At 33.0% G+C, this 20331-nt stretch overlaps 1 protein-coding gene across 9 annotated transcripts in view; it reads left to right on the top strand.

Moving 5' to 3' along the window:
- Ppp1r12a (protein phosphatase 1 regulatory subunit 12A) overlaps window positions 1–20331 on the top strand; it is a 138400-nt gene that overhangs the window by 53821 nt on the left and 64248 nt on the right. For all 9 annotated transcript variants that reach the window (XM_047548812.1, XM_047548816.1, XM_047548813.1 and 6 more), the window contains exons 2-3: window positions 3112–3242; window positions 18054–18172. In XM_047548812.1, the coding sequence (XP_047404768.1) occupies window positions 3112–3242; window positions 18054–18172 (250 nt within the window). The remainder of the gene's footprint in view (window positions 1–3111; window positions 3243–18053; window positions 18173–20331) is intronic.

Here is a 20331-nt window from a genome sequence, read left to right as displayed (position 1 = left end):
TTTGATTTTCCATTTCATTCTTCAGGTGTGGGAAATTTTCTGATATTATTTCATTGAATAGGTTGTTCATTCCTTTGGTTTGTATCTCTGTGCCTTCCTCAATCCCAGTAATTCTTAAATTTGGTCTATTCATGATGTCCCATAGTTCTTGGAGATTCTGTTCATAATTTCTTACCATCTTCTTTGTTTGGGCAACTGTATTTTCAAGATTAAATATTTTGTCTTCATTGTCTGAGGTTCTGTCTTCCAAGTGGTCTAGTCTTTTGGTGATGCTTTCCATTGAGTTTTTTATTTGGTTTATTGTTTCCTTCATTTCAAGGATTTCCATTTGGTTTTTTTTGAGAATCTCTATCTCTTTACTGAAATGATCTTTTGCTTCCTGCAAGTGCTCTTTCAGCTTATTGGTATTATCATTCATTGTCTGCATTTGCTCTCTTATCTCATCCTTTGCTTTGCGAATCATCTTAATCATGTATAATCTGAAGTCCTTTTGTGACATTTCTTCTACCATACTGTCATTGGATACTATTAATATAGAATCTAGTTTTGTTTGGATCATTTTCTTCCCTTGTTTTTTCATGTTGTTCATGTATCTTCCCCTCTAGCAGTGCAGATCTGGGGTATGGCAGATTTCCCCCTATAGGCTTATAGTGGCCCTATAGGATTCCAAAACCCTTTCTTTAAGGGGAGATCAATATTGGCAGTGCCCAATTCAGACACTATGCAATCCTAGACCAAATAGCCCCTATGAGGATAATAACAAAATTGTCATAATAAACAGAATGAGTTCAAATATTATCTTCAGTAAAACAAACATATTTGCAATAAGGTCCAGTTTCTAATGGAGGACAAAGAGGATGCAGGGGAATGTAGAATATGGCTGTTAATGGGATAAGAAAAGAATATATAGAAGTTCTAGATAATAGAAAGGGTGAGAGTGTAATCAAAAGAAATTGGATGTTAGCATGCAAAAAGGGAGAAACAGACTCTGAGGGAACAGGTTAACAAAAGGAAAAGAGAGCAAGAAAAGTAAAGAAATAAAAACTTAAAATTTTTCAATGAGGAGAAAAAGAAAATCTACAGTATAACAGTCATATAGTAATGAAACCTCCCAGTGTTCAGTAGCCTGATGCATGAGAGGTACCTGACATTGAGCTTCAAGCCTCCAGCAGGCGTCTCAGGATGGGATTTGCCCCACCTAAAGATTGGAGCTCCAGCTTCCAGGATTATCCAAGATGGCCGCTCTGGCTTCCAAATGTGTTGGCAAATGGGGAGCTGCAGTTCAGGGTGTGGACGTGGTCAGTTGGAAGTCCTGGAGGCAGGGTGCGGTTGGTCAGGCAGGGGTCCTGGAGTTTGGGTGTGTTTGGTGTGGTTGCGGGATCCTGGAAGCCGTGTGCAGTCAGTCCGGGGTCCTGGTGATAGGGAGCAGTCAGTTGGTCTGGGGGTCCTGGTGGCAGTGAGCAGTCAATGTGAGGGTCCCAGAGGCAGGAGTGATCCGGTGGGGCTGAAGGACTCCTGGAGACGGGGCTCAGTCAGTCTGGCCAGGGGTCCTATGGGGCCTGGCTGTTTTCTCAAAATGGTGGCATCCACGTGTAATCAAACCTGCAGGTACTGTAACAGTGAACTTCCAGGCAACAACAGGCAGCTGGTGCTCCACTGGCGGTCGCCGGCGATCAGTTTGCTGATTGTTGTCAGATGATCAGTAGGTGAACCTCGTGTGTTGGGTGATGGATAGGTGTAAGTCAGGCGATGGATAGGCGAGAAGCAGGCAAATGGCGGATGATAGGCGCCTGACAGTGTGTGGGTATTGTTATTACTGATAATGTGATAGAATAAAAGAAATTACTTTTTGAAAGAGTGTTCATAACGTCCTTTTTGAGGAAGAAATACCTACATCAAGACTTGTGCAATGAAAAGAATCAGCTTGCCTGTGTTTGGAGCAGAGAATTCCTGACAGAAAGAACAGCAAGTACAAAGGCCCTGATATACCTGGTCAAAGGAATAGGAAGGTGCACTATGACTGGAGCATAGTGATTTTTTTCATCTCAGGACCTCTTTATTATCATGCGTGAGGCCCTGGGTGAATCTTAAGGATTACTGAAGATCCCAATGAGTTTTTGTTTTCTGTAGTTTATATGTATTATTATTCACAGTATTACAAATTAAAGCTAAGGATTTAAAATATTAATTCATTTAAAAATAACAGTAATTTCTTATGTTACATTAATAGCATTTTAAAATTAAAGTGGCTCATTCATTTTCTCTTGTACTTGAATTTCTTATTGGTAACATATTATTGCATGTTGTATATGGTGTCAGTTGCTTTTCTTGAAGTTACAGGCTCATTTTGTTCATATTCAATAAAATATCTGTGAGATCAAAGGTAGACTCACTTAGCTTCTCATTTAAGTGAAAACAATATTCTCTCCAAATATTACCGTTCGGCTTGCAACTCATTTGTACAAGTGCTTTTCCCCAAGAAAAGTACTTTAATGAACACTTCCCATCTTTTTCCATACAATATTAAATAGATGTATTCAAAGGTATAGAGTTAATAAAATTTATTATTCATTCATAAGTGAAAAGAACTTAGAAAAAAAGTGTGTAGAGGTCAATACAATGACTCTTAATAGAGGTGGTTTTGTTGCTTTTTGCTAAGACACATGCAATTTTACCACTATTGCTTTTGCACCCTCAAGTGCACATCTACAAAGTGAAAAGTTATTTTGGAAATAGTTTTGATCTTGTTCACTCCCTGAAAGGTTCTTGGACCTTCCAACCCACAGTGAATTGTATTTTGGGAACCATTGCTATAAAGGAAATTTTTTTATAATTGTAAAATTTTGATTGTTTTAATTTTAGTATGTTTTTGTTTTCCTAAATGGGTTACCATAAAGAGTGGTTATATACCATAGTGTTATGTGTGTCTAAGAAAGGACTCTTATAGTTTAGTTAGTATCATTGTTTGGTTTGCTGGCTATATAAAAGATAGCTACAGATTAATATATAGAGTATTTATATCATAAAATCTATAAAGGGAATTTTATTGATGTTTTGTTTGGAGTGTTGATTCACATTTTTTTCTAGTCATGTTTTCAATTTTGTTTTTAGGCTTGCATTGATGACAATGTTGATATGGTGAAGTTTCTGGTAGAAAATGGAGCAAATATCAATCAACCTGATAACGAAGGCTGGATACCACTACATGCAGCTGCTTCCTGTGGATATCTTGATATTGCAGAGTAAGCCAGTTCTATGTTTTAATTTTATCCTAGTAGTATTTTTAAAATGTGAAATTTTTAGAAATCATGGTTAATGATTAATGAGTAAACACTTATATTAACTTAATTCATGAAAATTATTATTCCTAGGACAAAGAATAAGTAGTTTTGGGGAATCTAAATATTGAGTTTCTCAGTGTTAGATCTTCTTGTCTTCTCATTGTTTTTCCCTTTGGTATTTTGTATTAATATCAATAATTATACACATTCTCTATCCACATCTTTTCTTTTGAGTATAGGTATAATATTGTCAAATGATTGAAGTTTAATATTTTAGCAGTCTTAGTCCATGTGTATGTAATCATGAATTGTTAAGAAAAATCAACAAAAATTCTCACTTATTCTGCTATAGGAATAATGTGGTAATGGTCCTCCAGTTAGTCAACTTGCTTAGTTTTTCTTAAGATGATTCTCTAAAAGTATGTTTTTTAGAACATTTAATGAGAAATAATCATTGTATTCTCAGCTGCCTTTAACATGTCGATACCAAGAAAATCTTAATTCTTCTAAACATTGAGCATGGTAGAATAGATATCTTGAAAATTCTTTTCATTATATTATTTTCTCTTTTTACTATGTATCTATATCATAAATAGTTTTATTGTCTCTTTGTTCATGTCAAAGCTTACAGCAAATAAATGGATGGAAGTTCTGCTCTATATAGTAAGTAGTCCCAGCTTATTGCTAAGGGATACTATTCCAAGACTCCAGTGGGTTCTTGATACCACAGATAACACCAAACCCTATATATACTGTTTTTTTTTTTTCTTCATATACATATCTGTGATGAAGTTTAATTTATGCTACAGGCACAACAATAACTAATAATAAAATACAACAGTCATAAAAATATACTGTAAAAATAGAACAGTGTGCTAGAATAAAAATTGTGTGAATAAGTTCTCTCTTTCTTCAAAGAGTCAAGTCAAATATTAACATTTTCAGACCATGATTGAATGAAGGTAACTGAAACTGTGGGAAGCAAAATCACAGATAGCTGGGGACTATTATCCATCTTTTTTAGTAAGACTTTATAGTTTTATGTCTTACAGATTTCGCTTTTTTTTTTTTCTTTATGTATATTGGAGATAGGATACATTCATTTCAAGGGAAAACAGTATACAGTGAAATGGAAAGTGCACTCCTTAGTTCTAAGTTCATTACTGACTTTGCCACTCTCTACAGTACTTTTGGTAATTTGTTTCTTCCTTGTGAGCATTGATTTCTTTATTAAACACTAAGAAAGTCTTTTTACCATTGCAAAACACTGGTTGTTCAAAATTACAATCATGATTCCCAAGTTCTTTACCTCCTGGCTGTATTTTTCATGCTTACCAGACAATTTAAATCTCTTTTTCATAGAAAAAATGATAAAATAATTGAGCCATTTTTCTTCTATTATACTCAAAACTTAGGCAGGCTTAAGTAAGTTGATACAGATTATATATGCTTCTTCAACCACTTTGGAGGAATGTGATCTTGGCATATTGTTCAACTTTTTTGAACTTCAGTTTTTTCTCTATAAAATGGGAATAATATTTCCTGGGATTGTTGTGAGGCTTGCCTAAAATAATCCATGAAATATAGTATCTGTCACGTAGGAAATACTATGTATTAACTTTTGACCATTAACTTTTTTATCTCCTCTAGGAAAATGAAAATTCAACTTCTTTCTTCAGATGTTTAATCCTTGTGTTTCCTTTTTAAAGTCATGCTTCTGAGTTTGAAAAGGTCATAATAGTTACCTTGAGGAATACCCTTGCATAGACTCATAGACTTGATTGTGTATTAAACCCATTAGGTCATTTGGGATGCTTTTACTTTCAAGTAAAAGAATACCCAAGTTTAAGTGACCTGAAGAATAAGGACATTTGTGGTATAGGATAGTACATTTAAAGGATAATACATTTAGAGGATGGACTTTTAAGTTCATTAAACTCTTCACTGATATCAATAAGGACTTATTAAGGTTTTTCTGGGTAATTTTTAATTTTTTTATTTTCTTAATTTCCCAGACAGGAACTTGGCCTTGTTTCCTGTTGGTCTCAGGATGATTGCCACAACTCCAAAATTATGTTTTTTGAACATCCACATCCAGAACAAAATTAAAAATGAATCAGGGCAGAATAGAAAATATCTTCCTCCACATTCTATGTTTATCAAGGAAGGAAACCTTCCCCTTAAGGAACATCTCTGGGCCTAATCATTTGCCCATGTCCTAGTCAGAAAAAGCAAATACTTGGCATATTACATGCCAATGAATTTATGAGAATGAGGAAGGGTAAGCAATTTGTTGCAGCTTCTTAATATTATCAGGGTAACTATTAATTTTTTGAAGGACAGAATACTAGAGTATGTACTTCAGAATTTGTGCAAACAAATATGACCTGTTTTGGACAAGGGTGACTAGAATTCAGCTAACTTTCCATAGGCAATTTTAGTTTATGATTGTGGTGTAATGGAAGTGTTCTGAGTCCATAGTTTCTTTGAATCTTTAAAGTTAGAAGAATAATGAATTTTCCTTTTTGTTCTCTCTGCCATCTTTTTTTAAAAAAATGACTTTTTAAAAATTAAAAGACAATTTAATTCTAGTATATATTGGATTATTTGTTAAGATGATGGTAGTTCTTTCAAATGTCCACTTATTTATATCAGTATAGTCTCTGTCAGCAATTAATTCCACTAATGAATGAGGGGAGTTAAGGGAATTATTTTTCTTGGGCATAGAAAAATGTCATAGTGACTGAAGAGAGAGGAAGAAGATATTTCCCAGATGAGCACTTATAGGAATGATAGAAAGCTGTATTAATAATGACATAAAGACATTAGTTATAAACCAGGTATGACCTACAAAAAGGAGGGAATGTGGTCACTTTGTTAAGTGAAATGGTTTATGGTTAAATTGGATGCAGATCCTGTTTGTGTCATTCACGAACTTTGGGCTCTCTGTGATTTAAGATTCTTTATAAAATGGCAATGACCCAGCTTCTTCCCGATTCTTATTTCTCTTATTACATTCCACTTCATATTTTTTAAAATTCTGTCAGTACTAGACTACTTTTAAGTTCTCTAACATTCACTGTTGGTTTAAATATCAGCATCTTTCCTCATAATGGTTTATTTGCCTTTTTGCATTACTTGAGTAGCTACCAAGCTCTCAAAAGGCAATTTGAATAAGCGACACTTCTTCCAAGAAACCTTTGAACCTTTGCGATATTTTTGTCTGATTTTTTTTTTTTTTGCTTTTATATAGTTTTTTATTGGTGCATTATAATTATATATAATGTTGGGATTCATCGTTGCATATTTGTACAAGCATACAATATAATAATATAATTTAGTCAATTTTATTCTCCATCTTGTCTGATTCTTCATCTGTAACATGTTTTCTATAGTTTTAATTAATTCCTGTTGACCTGAGCAAGCCCAGATCAGTTCACTCTGAGAATTTGGAAATGGTTAGAATATTTTTTACTTCTACTGGAGATAGTAGAACAAAAAACTTGAGGTTAGAGTTTTATTTCTACACAGTAAACAATTTATATCTATAGCCAAAGAGAATGCAAGTAAATAAAAGACTTGAAGCCTCTCATGTCAAGCCCTCCCTAATCCTTAAAAAAAAAAAAATGGTTGAAGTATTAGAGAAAACTAAAAGTAGAGGTTGTTGAATGGAGGACAAATAAATAAGATTACTTTAGGGAGTCTGATGTTATGCTCAGCATATGTGTTGTTTTAATGCCATCTTGAGTTTTTCATGCTTAGGATTATTAATTATTACTTCATTTAACATGTTTTTAAAATCATGTGGTTAAAGAATACAAGTAACCCAATCAACAAATGGGCTAAGGAAATGAACAGACACTTCACAGAAGAAGTTCTACAAGCAGTTAAATTTGATCCTGCTTCAGCCTTCCCAGTCACTGGGATTATAGACATGCACCATCATGCCCAGCTATGTATACAATTTATTGCTCCAGTCTCTATCAGTTACTTAAAGCTGTCTAGCCATAAGTAAACTGAATTATAAACTTAAATTATTATGTTCAAAGCATTAAGAACCAAATCCTCTGATTAAGGAAAAAAAATTACATGAATTTGTAGGAGTTATACAGTGGCAACATTTTACTTTTCATTCTTTTTAGTTTGTTATCTGTAATTTTTCACAAAAGAAACTTTTTATGTCTACTATTTGGTGTTACCCCCGTACAGTTTTTAATGGGAAAAATGGACTATATGTTCCCTATATGTGCTAATTTTTTAAATAATGAGTTGGCTTACTACCTACCCATTCCTTCAGCAAGGACTAATTTTTTTTTCTTCAATTTAAGTAACATTATGAATCCTGCATTGGGATGTATTTGATGTGTTTCGATCCTTTCTGTTTATGCTTAGTGAGAGCAAATTGTACAATCTTAGGTCATTAAGAGTCTCTTCAGGTTGGCTTGTATGTCATTGGGACATGACCAGATAAAGTGGTCTTTAAAAGCTTCCTTACTGTCTGTTATTATAAGATGTTCCAGATTCATCTTTTACATTCCTCTCCAAGGTCTGGATTATGCAGTTCTCCTAGGAGCCCTGTTCTTTGTAATGGGTGCTAAGAATGCTAAGGATTGGTCATTGTTTCTAGTTATTTCCTTTCTCCCTCCCTTCATTGGCAGAAACTACAGGGTTAAAATAATACATAATTTCTAATTTGCTTTATTGTATGTTATACATATGTTAAACAGTATACCATCACCATCACTAACAATAATATGATTATTAAAAGCATTATGAGGTTTTGTTTATGTGTTGATTTCATTTGAAATAGTTATCTTTTATTACATAGACATACCAGTGGGTTCATTGTTTAAATTCTTTTAGTTTTTAAAATTAATTTTGTTTTATGATTTATGTAAAATACCAGGTTCCAGTATCAATAGGAGATCTACCACCCTGTTTCTTATAGTCACCCATTTTAATGAATTAAATATTTTATTCCATTTTGCTTTTTAAAGTATTATTATTTAAAATAAATAGTATTCCCCTTTGTAGATAAGTGATAGAATATCACGCTTATTTCTCTACTTTGCTCTTTTAACTTGGTCTTTTCTGGAGATCACCATATACTGGACAATAGAGATACTCCTTATTGTTGTTTTCATGTGTTTTACTTTGTTGTCTTTTATCTTGTTATAATTTAGCCTGTCCATCTCAGTTAACCAATAAATGCTGTTTAATTGAATGACTACAGTTTTACTCCTGGAGTTCCCCCCACACACCCCTGTTTTTGTTTTGTACTCTTGCAAATTGTAAACACCTTATATTTTAATAAGAAAACAAATGATTTAGTTACATTTTAGTTATTGATATGATTATTACACTGATATAATCTTTGTTTTAGTTTACCACATTTCTTCTTTTAACCTTCCACTATGAATATTTAAGGAATGCTTTTATCTTCAGTGACTTTAGTATTGGCATAAAATTTTCTAATATAGGAGCAAAATTAGCTCTGTATTAAACTAGCATTATATGATTTCATAAGTATTAAATAAAATATTCATTAACTAGTACATGTAATACATTTTTATTCATATTTGGATTAATTTTAATACTGCTGTTGAAAATTTCTTAGTTTACAGGATTACATTCAGTGACATTTTCATGGTTTTATTGATAGCATAGAAAAAACTTGATTAGGTTTGTCACTTGATCATTAAAACTAAGTTATTTAAGGATATGGTAACTTTAAAATATTTGTGGTGGATTCTTTATTAATTGGCTTTCTTCATTATAACCTTCATCACATAAATATCCAGCAGGATCCTCAAGATTGGCTTAACCTTCAAAATATGTTCAGTGTCTTATTTTTCTTTGCCTCTCTTTTGTTTCTCCCTGAATCTGGGCACTGTTGTCACTGGAATTTTTATAACTGATCCTAAGCATAACTGTCATTTTCCCTTCATCTGTTTTTTTTTTTTTTTTTTCCACAGCAGTTAGAACAGTTCTTTTAAAATAAAATTAGATACACACAGTTTTATTCAAAGCCTTCCAATGGATTTATACTATGTTCAAGGTAGAAACCAGAGTTCTTATGGCCTACAAGTTTATGGTTTTCTCTCAGTCACTTATTTGATTTTTGCTCCATATTCTCCTCTTCTCTAAATTCACACCTGCCTCCACGCGGTCCCCTTCCTGAGCCTTTAAACAAACTAGGTATCTGGCTTCATGGTTTTTGCACCTGCTGATTCCTCCATCTGAAATTCAGTAATGTTTTTGATGCTTTTCAAAATTGAAATTTGAAGGAAAGTATCATCCTACATGAAACATTGTAATTGTTAAGAACTGAGGCTCAGGAATGAGACAACTTTGTTTAACTATTAATTCTGTAAAGGGATTGCTATTAATTTTGGGCAGATTATTGGCTTCTCGAGCCTCTTTCCTCATTAATATATTAACACTTGTTCTATGACTATTATTAAATGAGATACTGTGATAAGATACTTGTTAAAATACATGGCCCATAGCTATATAGAGTGAATGTTAGCTGAATTAATTGTAATTTTTTAATAATTTTTGGTCACCACTTTTTTAGTGAAAATGTGTACTTTTGGTTTCCCTGAATTATGTAGCAAAGAAAACAGTCAACTTTTTTTTTATTTTAAAGCAAACTTGTCTGGATAAGTGGAGCAGGGGAGAATGAAGTAGTCATTTGCCATATTTAAATTGATACTTGATACAATAACTAGACTAGCAGATATATAACAAACACAAAGAAGAAGTGATTAATTTTGTTTAGGGCAATTAAAGAGAAAGTTTAGAGGGAGTGACATTATCTGTGATGAGCAGAGTTTTTGTCTCTGGGAGTTGGGAGCTAATTGCCTGAGGAAAGTCATGTTATAGATGAATGAAAATAAGTGATAAAGCCCTTTAACTGGCCTTCACTATATGAACTATATTTGCCTGTGTGTGTGTGTGTGTGTGTGTGTGTGTGTGTGTGTGTGTAAACCAATTAACTGATAACTCTGCAGCCAATAGGTTACTTCTAATAAGAGCACTCACTTCTTTTTCCATTAGTAGGGTTGCAAACCTATCAAAAGTTTTCATCTTGCCTGATAACATTATATAATTTAATTGGCTAACCCCAAACTAATGAAACATACAGAAAACAAACTTTTGCTATGATAACCAAGTTGGATACTTTGGAAAGACTGAAAGTATAATTGCTGTTTAATTATATGTGGTTGAGACAACTTAAGAGATTGAAAGAAAAAAAATTAAGATTGTCGACTCAGATTGCATTGCTTGTTAACTTCAAGTTTATGGTTCACTTTAGAGATGCTTTGAAGTCTTAGATAAAGCTTCATGGATACGGTTTATGTAGGAAAGGCAACATGAATTTATAGTCAGTAGAGACATCCACAGAAAAGGTCTGTCCTTCACTAAAGTATGGATAAACTTATACATTATGTCTTTTGTGATGAAGTAAATATTATTTATACACATATTATGTTGTATGATTCCCTATTTTAATCAGATTTTTGGTTAACCAAGCAAATACTGATCCAGATTTCAGTGAATAAAAGGGGCTTGTTTGGGTGCCTTAATTTTTTCAGGGAGGAGACTTTAATGAAACATAGAATAGCAGATAGGGCATGCAGGGATTTTCATGCCATGCTGAATTTCTCCTTCAGTGGTAATGCATTTTTAAGGAAGTAATGACTTTAAGTCTATTTTTTGGAAGACTCTCCTTGATAGCTTAGAAAAGTGGAACATGAAAACCAAAACAGTGTCAGTGAGATCAGAAGTAGAAATCATAAAGAAATTTGAAGAATAAAATTAAGAAGCTTTTCATGTTTCACTGAATTCAGGTATTAAGTCAAACAGAAAAATCAAAGTTGGTGGTGGTGATGATACCAAGTGCTTACTATGTGCTTTTTCACTTCTCTAAGTCCTTTAATATACTTCTAGTCATCCTAATATTCACACGGGCATGTACTTGATACTATGCCATAGTAACTATGCACAGTTCCAAACTCCTAAAACTCTGAAGATTGAAAAAATAAATCACAAGTTTGGGGTAGGCTCAGTGACCAACAAATTATGACCTGAACTGAAGTGAAGCTATTTGTGTTCTTTAGTTACCCTATAAAATTGTAAATTTTTTTTTTTACAGAAATATTGGTTTGTTTGATTATGGAATGCTGCCTCAAGATGGTGATGGTGCAACTTAATCTATAATATTATTTTTTGGAAATATGAACATTTTTTAAATTTGGGTTTAGATGAGAGGTTAAGTGTTACTTTATGGATTAGAAAACTGAGTCATACAGAGAAATTATATTCAGTAAGTGGCAATGTTAGGATTTGAACCAGAGTAGTCTAACTTTTCAAATCTGTACTTTTAGCCACTATCATATGCTTACCTCCCTTTTTGTCCTTTGTAATTAGGAAAATGATGCTATTAAACTAACTTATTAAGGAATCTAAAGAGCAGGATTAGGGAAAGCAGAAGAGGAAGCAATATAGTTAAAAGTAGATTTAGATTGGTTGAATTTGTGATACCAGTGGGAAAAATGTAATAAAAAGCCAGGAGCATTTTGGATGCATTTAAATGTACACACTGGCCAGGTGTAGTGGGTACATGCCTGTAATCCCAGTGGCTTGGGAGGCTGAGGCAGAAGGATCCCAAGTTCAAAGCCAGCCTCAACTCAGCGAGACCCTTTCTCTAAATAAAATATAAAAAGGACTGGGGATGTGACTCAGCGTTTAAGTGCTCATGGGTTCAATGGCTCCAGTATCCCTCCCAAAAATGTACATAATGGATTTCATCAAATCTAAGATGCCATTATTGTAACATAGTATGTCAATTACCAGGTTAAAATGTTAAACATTAAATTTCTATGCAGTTTTTTTATCCCATAAGTTTTTTTTTCATAAAGTATTATTCTGTTTTTTAGAGTATTGTTGATACAGTATTCTATTACTGTTTTTGGGTTTTCTTCTAAGGCATTGATATATTCTGTAAGGTTTGATATTGGTGTTTTCTTGATCATAACAGAAAATGTCAACAAGAAGTATTCAGACAAAACCTAGGAAGACATCTTAAATAGCAGTTAGTGCTTTTTAAATGTATTTTTTGGTACTGGAAATTGACCTAGAGGCGTTGTACCACCTTAACCTTTTTTATTTTTTCTTCTGAGACAAGGTCTTGATAAGTTGCCCAGCTGGCCTTGAACTTGGGAACCTGAGATGAAAACAATATGAATTAACTGCGAATGATGTCATATGTGGGTGGTAGTGATAGTCATATCATGTCTCCCACCTGATTATAAGACATCATTGACTTTTAAGATCCATTTATTTTAGAATATTTCAGTAATACTAAGATGTGGAGGAAATGTTCATACTAGAATTATTAAAAGATAAATAGGATTTTTGCCTCTGAGAATTGAAAACTTCAGTAATAAGGTAAGATAGTATTACATATAAGTGATCTTTAACAGATACTCATTTTTAAAAGTTGGTAGGTGAACAGAGAAGTTAGATCTGCTCTGGGGAGGAATCAAGAGAAATAGGTAATGCTAAAGACAGAATCTTGAATACTGCTTTATGAAAAGAATAATTTAAATACTTGCTCACTTTGTAAAGTTTTTCTGAATGAGTCTAGGTACCCAGTTTAAAAAATTGACTAATTTTTTTCAGAAGTATTAGCTTGTCTTTAGTATTGACATAACTAATTATGACATAATTATGGAACCATGACTTTAAGGTATCAGAAATTGAGCAGAGTATTTGGCAGGTTATCAGTAGATTGGACTAATAACATTATTTGTATTCAAAAATATATCATTTTTATCATAGGATTTTTTTTTAATAAATTGGAATATCTAAAAACAGGTTAAAATTGGAATGTTATAAAATTGTTCCGTTTCTTAACAACTAAAACTGTGACAAAGAGCTTCCAATAAGATAGAATAGATATGCTCTTTCCCCTACTCTTCCCACTAAGTGCAAGAAAAACACTCACCAGGATATAATGAAGTGCCACAATGCTCCTATTGGAATGGTGTCACATTAGGTCAGGTACAGAGTCAGGGCTTTCATCCTGTTAAGATAAGTTAACAAGTCCTTCCTCTACCTGCAGTGACAGTGGAGGAAGACCATTTGGGAAGCTCAGACTTCTGGCTTTTCTCAAAAATAAAATTTTAATTTGATCTGCAGGAATTTTGTTTTCAAGGACAAATTGTTTAATTGTTCCTGTTTTTCATTGTGGCGTAAAAAATCCAAAAGGTGGTGCTCATCTGTAATCCCAGTGGCTCAGGAGGCTGAGGCAGGAGGATCATGAATTCAAAGTCAGCCTCAGCAAAAGCGAGGCACTAAGCAACTCAGTGAGACCATGTCTCTTAATAACATACAGGATAGGACTGGGGATGTGGCTCAGTGGTCAAGTGCCCAAGTTCAATCCCCAGTACCAAAAAAAAAGAAAAATAAAAAAAGAAAATCCAGAATGAAATGTGAAAGAACATTCACATTAAAGACACAAGATTATTTACATATGTTTTGTGATGTTTGTTGCCTGGAGATTTGCAAAGAAAATAGCATTTATTTCTGAAGATAATAGTGTAACTGTGTTCTCTTCACGCATCTTTGAAAAGTTTGTGGTGCTTAGATTTCAAAATTTCTTCCTCCTAGAGTGACTTTGAATAATTCATTTGGATTTTCAAGAAACAAATATAGTCCTATTTTGTTGATGTTCTGATTCTTAAGTTAAAATAACTTAATACTAGTTTTCCTACAGTATATAGAAAATAAATCATAGCTTTTGGTAATGAAGTTATTTTCTCTTTTTTCACTATTTTCATTAGATCCCCCCCCCCCGCCTTTTCTTTTTTCCTTTTCTTGGTGCTAGGGATCATGCTAGCAGGCATTCTACTACCCAGCTACAAATTAGAGTTTTTATTAAAATATCAAATTTTTAAAAATGAAATACTTCTTTCTTAATTAATTTCATCTCTGGTTTAGTTTTTGACAAAATTCAGAGGATAATAGAGACCATCAAAAGTTGTCTTCTAAATTCAGTGTACCATATCCAAGTTGCATCTGGTGTCTTTGCTAACAGTTTACACCTTTGTTAGTTTTTTCAAATATTCAAATAGTTTTGTAAAAAAATTTCATTTAGATCGTGTCATAATTACCTAAAATCATTTATCAAATCAGAATTGCTCGACTAGTATAAAAGTCTTGCTCTTGCAGTTTACCAGCTTTTCAGTTTTGCAGTTTGTTAAGAATTTTATCCTGCACTTGTTGACATCTCCTGTGTTGGCCTCCTTTGTATTGTATAAGGAGATGGTCATCGTTGTTGGGAAAATACAAGTCTGATTTTCTTTAACCTGAAGCACTCAGTAGAGTTGTCCATCTGAGAACAGCTCAGTCTTCTGACGTTTCAGATTGAGGCTCCTTTGCAAACTCTGGGTGCGGTTTTTTAGTTTCCTTTAAATAAATATCTCACATTTTTCCTAACTAGCAGTTGCACAGACTGCTTCTATTACCCAGTTTTTGTTGTTCTGAAAGAACTCCAGCCATCTTTTAAGGGTCCCTCAAAGTGAATCTCTGGTATTCCAGGTAGTCTATATTTTGTATAAACTAATTATTTCCCATTATTTTAAACATTGCTTTCTTAATGTGGTTATTTTGCATAGTGTAACAGTATTTTAGTTATACCCTTAATTCATTTAAATTTACATAGTCCTATAAGTTTTGTTTGTTTGTTTTGTTTTGTTTTTTTATAAATTCAGCTTCAAATGTTTAAGTTCATGGTTGTCATACAAGTATCAGGACTCAGAGCAGGGAACTAAATTCAAAATCTGCAGAATATAAAGGTTTCTGCTTTTCTTTACCTGACCAACTTTTGAATGGCTTTTGAAGATTATCATGGTAGATGAGAATGAACGCCATGGTATTTCATTTATTTTTTTAAAAGTATGTCTTTTCTAATACTTAAATTTGTAAATGATAGTTCTAGAAGAGTTTTTGAATTGTATGCATGCATGCAGGAATGCATACTTACCTGTGCTTTTGACTCAGGATGTGTTCCCAGCCTTGTTTCTTGCCAGCAGTTTTAGAAATTCACTTTTTAGTTTCACTTAATCTTCCTGTTTGCATAAATTTTGTTGACTTTGACCTGATATTCCCTTGAAGCTGTGGTTTATGTAGCTTCCTCTGTTTCAAACACTGCACCTACTCTGAGATACTCCTTTTATTCTCAGTTTTTATGACCTTTGACTGATTTTTACTACCTAGAGAAGTATTTTTATATAACTATCCCTAATTCTTTAATTGGAATTTTGCCTAGCATAATAATTACATATTATCGTGAACATAGCACAGTTTCTTACTCCACTTAGATCTTATTTTCCTGTTTCCTCATTTATTTATTTGTATTGTTTAAGGAAGTGTTCTGTTTTAGTTTCACATTTTTTAAAACTGAAAACAAAATTTTGCCCCAGTTTAAGTATAACCTGGGTTAGTAGAAGGCCCGTGTAGATCATAAAAATGTTTACAGTATATTAAGTGTAAAAATGCCGTGTTACAAAATGATATGGTGACTTTTTGTAGACTGATTCACATTTATAGAATAAATTTATTACAGAAAACCTGAATAACAAAATATAATCTTAACAACTGATACAAATCTTTCCTAATCTGCCTCTTAAAGACAAGCACTGTTAACCATATGGTGTATGTGTTTTCTTTCATTCTTCTCTGTGTATTAGTTGTGTACAATAAACAGAGAGGTTGATCCATACTTTCAGTTACTCTCAGGAAAATAACATGGGTCCCCAAGTGCACACACTTCATGTCACAGAGCTTTGGTATTTTCTATTCTTCTTACCTAGATCATTTTGTTCCTCTATTCTGTTTTTATTAATACCTACACTTTTGTCAGATAAGCTTTTCCTGATTTCACTAAATCAGTTTTTCCTGTTACATACAGGTTGAGCATTTTTAATCTGAAAATCCAAAATCCAAAATGCTCCAAATCTGAAACTTTTTGAGCTCTGACATGATGCCACAGGTGGAAAATTCCATACCTGACTTATTGTGACAGATCACAGTCAAAATGCAGACACAATAAAAATATCATATAAAATTACCTTCAGGCTATGGGTATAAGGTAAGGTGTATATGAAGCATGAATGAATATTTTGTTTAGACTTATGTCCCATCCTGTGAATATCTCATTATCTTTATGCAAATATTCTAAAATATGAAACCCAAGAAATACTTGGGTTTCATAAGCATTGCAGATACCTATGCATACTCCCAGATGCCACATAATTCTCTGTCATAGTATTTGCCAACAACTTTACATTAACTCTCTTACTAAATATTAATCATTTTGAGGGGAAAGTCCGTGTTTGTTTTTTGCTTACTATTATATTCCTGGCATGTAGCATACTGGACAGTATAAATATTTGTTAAATTAATGAACACATTAGAAATACTGGCAAAAGATGTAAATAAGCAGTTTACAAAATGAGAAATATAGATGCCAGTAAATATTACCCAAATATTTTCAGCCTTGTGTGTAATTGGGAAATAGAAATTAAGGTAATAACAAGGTATGTCATCTCTGCTGTCTTGAGAACATTTTTATGAACTTATACTGTCAAGTGTCCATTTAAGATCCTGTCCTTTTAAGTGGGTAGTATTAAATGAAAGTATGATCAAGCCATACTGTGTAATATTTTTCAGCTATAGAGAGGGAAGACTTGCATTATGGTTCATTTAGGTAATCTCATTAATTTTTGTTCCATGGAAATGACCATGTGTGTTTTGCACACATATATTTCCATAGCAAAGGTACTGGAAGGACTTTTATTTTACTGTTGATAGTGTTTATCTCTGGGAAGTAAGCATGATAGTAGGAAGAGGTAAAACAGAGCCCTCCCCACTCTCTCTCAGTGGACTTGTGATTGTTGTTTAACTATTGAAAATATATAATTTGTAAAAATAAAAAAAAGAATCAAATTGGTTAGGGATATAAAGAAAAGACCCATTCTTTATATATGGAAAAAAAATCAGGAATACCCAAAACTTGGTTTAATTTGGATCCTTAAGTAGTTCTAAGTTTGGAATTGATATAAATAAAGCTTAATGATTCTGGGAGATGTGCACTTGACATAGGTGTTATTAAAAGGAATTAATAACCTTCGGAAAGTTTGAGGACTCTTCTTAGAATTGTGTGTTAGTTGCATAAAATAAAATACAAAGTACAGTGAAAGCCAATTATATTGGAATTAATTTATCAAAATGCTAGAAAAATGACATTTGTGGTATAGTTATGTATCTGCTGCCTCAATAACACACTAAAGTGATCTAGTGATAATAACTACTCTGAACTTCAGAATAATGAACAATATTTAATATCATAAATTGTATTTTTTATGAACCTTCTGAATTCTACTTATGGACCCCATATGAAAATCAGTACATATAGAGATGGTGAAAAGTCTCAGCAGAGGCAGTATAAGATGATCATGTGGAAGATTTTCTAATTATTATTAAAAATTAACATTTTTGTACTAGTATAGCAGGGTGTACATTATAGGAAATTTAAGAAAATGAGTTTTTTAAAAAAATTCTATGGTAATTATCTTAATCTAAGTAATCAGTATACTTTTTATCCTTGCTCTCTGCTAATGCACTAACATGAACTTTCTTCATTTGATACATTTAATTTTATTTCAGCATCATTGCTTAACTGTTTTTGCCTTTATTTTACAGGTTTTTGATTGGTCAGGGAGCACATGTTGGTGCTGTCAACAGTGAAGGAGATACACCTTTAGATATTGCAGAGGAGGAAGCAATGGAAGAGCTACTTCAAAATGAAGTTAATCGTCAAGGTAATATAAAAAACAATCTTGATGAGAAAAAAATGCTTAAACTGTTTTAGAAAGAATAGGATACTTTACTTTTCCTATAAAAGTGTTTGTTGACATTAAGGATGAGCATATCATCAGTTTACCAAACAGTATTTACAGTATGATTCTATTTAAACAAATGAATGATTCTTAGTTTTCTTTTTTTTAATATTTTTTTAAAATTGAAAAAAGTATCAAAAGCAATAAGAGGGCATAAAATTATATGGAAACAGGTGTTCAAGAGTGAATTAAAGCAGACAGAGGGAATAAAAAGTATATAGAATGTGTGTGACACGTTGCAAATTTAAATGCAATGGTCCAGAAGGCCTCTGTAGGTCAAGAAGCAGCATTTAAGCTGAGGTCTGTATGCATCCCTGTGGACCTGAGCAGAATATTCCAGATAGATAAAGCAATAATTTTAAAATGAATGATACCTGATACATTCAGAGAAACAGCAAGTACACTAACTAGCATGAGTGGAGCAGGCAGAGCAAAGCAAGAGATGGTTAGGAGATGAGGTTACAGAAGTAGTAGGAGGTAATATGACATAAGGAATTGTGAGTCATTTGGAGGACTTTGGGGCAAAGTACTAATGTGATCTCATTTACTTTTTAAAAGGATCTCTGTTGTCTTGGAAATAGATTATAGGAAGACAAGGTGAGAAGTTAAATAGTTAGGAAATTATTAATAACTGCAATTCCACTGACTGAGACCTTAAAACAATTTATCTTGTGTTGAGGGGAACCAGGGATTGAACCTTAGGGCACTTGACCACTGAGCTACATCCCCAGCCCTGTTTCATATTTTATTTTGAGACAGGGTCTCACTGAGTTGTCTTAGTGCCTCGCTTTTGCTGAGGCTGGCTTTGAAGTTCGGATCCTCCTACCTCAGCCTCCAGAGCTGGTGGGATTACAGGCATGTGCCACTATGCTGAGCTACCTTTAAAATTTTTTTAAATATATGTGTACATATAAAATTACTGTACGTGGTGATTTCCACTATATTTCAGTATATTTAGACTGTGATCAAACAAGTATTATCAAAACTGAGCTTTACTAATGTTAAACAATAAAGAAAAAATATGGGATATTCATTGAGAGGGTTGACTTCTATCAAAGTATGGTTTATCAGGAAATAGATGCTAAAGATTAGAAAAGAATAGAAATTAGGCAAGTCCCTTGAAAAGATATTTTAATTCCTTGGATTGGGAAAATTTATATTATCTTCTGATTTGCTGAAAAAAAATTAGGTACTAAAACTGAGAAAATATTTAAATAACTGAAGTAGAATTGGGGTATTATAAAAACTGATGGAAGGTTTCTAGAACCCAGGACAAATAGTATGCTTCAGGAAAGTGTTATAAACTGGAGCCTAGATAAGCACACAGAAGAGCTTTTAAGAGCCATATTCTTGATGAACATTTCAGAGTCAAGGGATTTTCTAGAATTGAAACTAAAAGAAGAGAGAGGTATAAAGCATCACAATCTAGAAAGTATCACTTAATCTGCCCACATTGCCCCAGTGAATACTCAGAAAGCCAATAATTCCTGTCAAACAATGATAATTCAAACAATGGTCAATCTTTTTTATGCTGCTGTTTGTCTGATACAGTTAACAGTTATTATGAATTACAAATGGCATAAAGTTGTACTAAAAACTTCTTGCCTTTGGTTTCCTTGTATATAAAGGAAGCTGTTTACATAACTAAGTAGGGTCAATTTTAATTATAATGATTCATTCAGTGTTGATTAATCGTGCTAGTAAATGTTCTAAGAGCTGAGTATTAACAAAGAATAAGATAGTCTCTGTTCTTAAGAATTTCACAGTCTAGTGGAAGTGGCAGATATTTAGAGAACTTCAGAATACAGTGTGCTATGTGCTAAAATATATAGAAACATAATGTGGGAGACCAGAAAAAAGCTATGACTAACTGCAATAGTCAAGGACAGGTTTCAGAGTGATGACATTTGGAGACAGTTTGCTTGGCAAAGAAGAAAGCTGTTGGACAGAAAAGGTATGTCAGATGGACTTGGATACATAGCATAATGTAGAGAATTCATTACAACTGGAGTGAAGGTAGAAAGTTTGGATGGGATTAATAGGAGGTGAGGCCTAAAAAGATAGACTGGAACCAGATGGTT

Source organism: Sciurus carolinensis, chromosome 4 (genome assembly GCF_902686445.1).
Source record: "Sciurus carolinensis chromosome 4, mSciCar1.2, whole genome shotgun sequence".
Taxonomy (NCBI): Eukaryota; Metazoa; Chordata; class Mammalia; order Rodentia; family Sciuridae; genus Sciurus; species Sciurus carolinensis.
The sequence above is the reverse complement of the archived record's forward strand: the minus strand, read 5'-3'. Positions and strand labels throughout refer to the sequence as shown.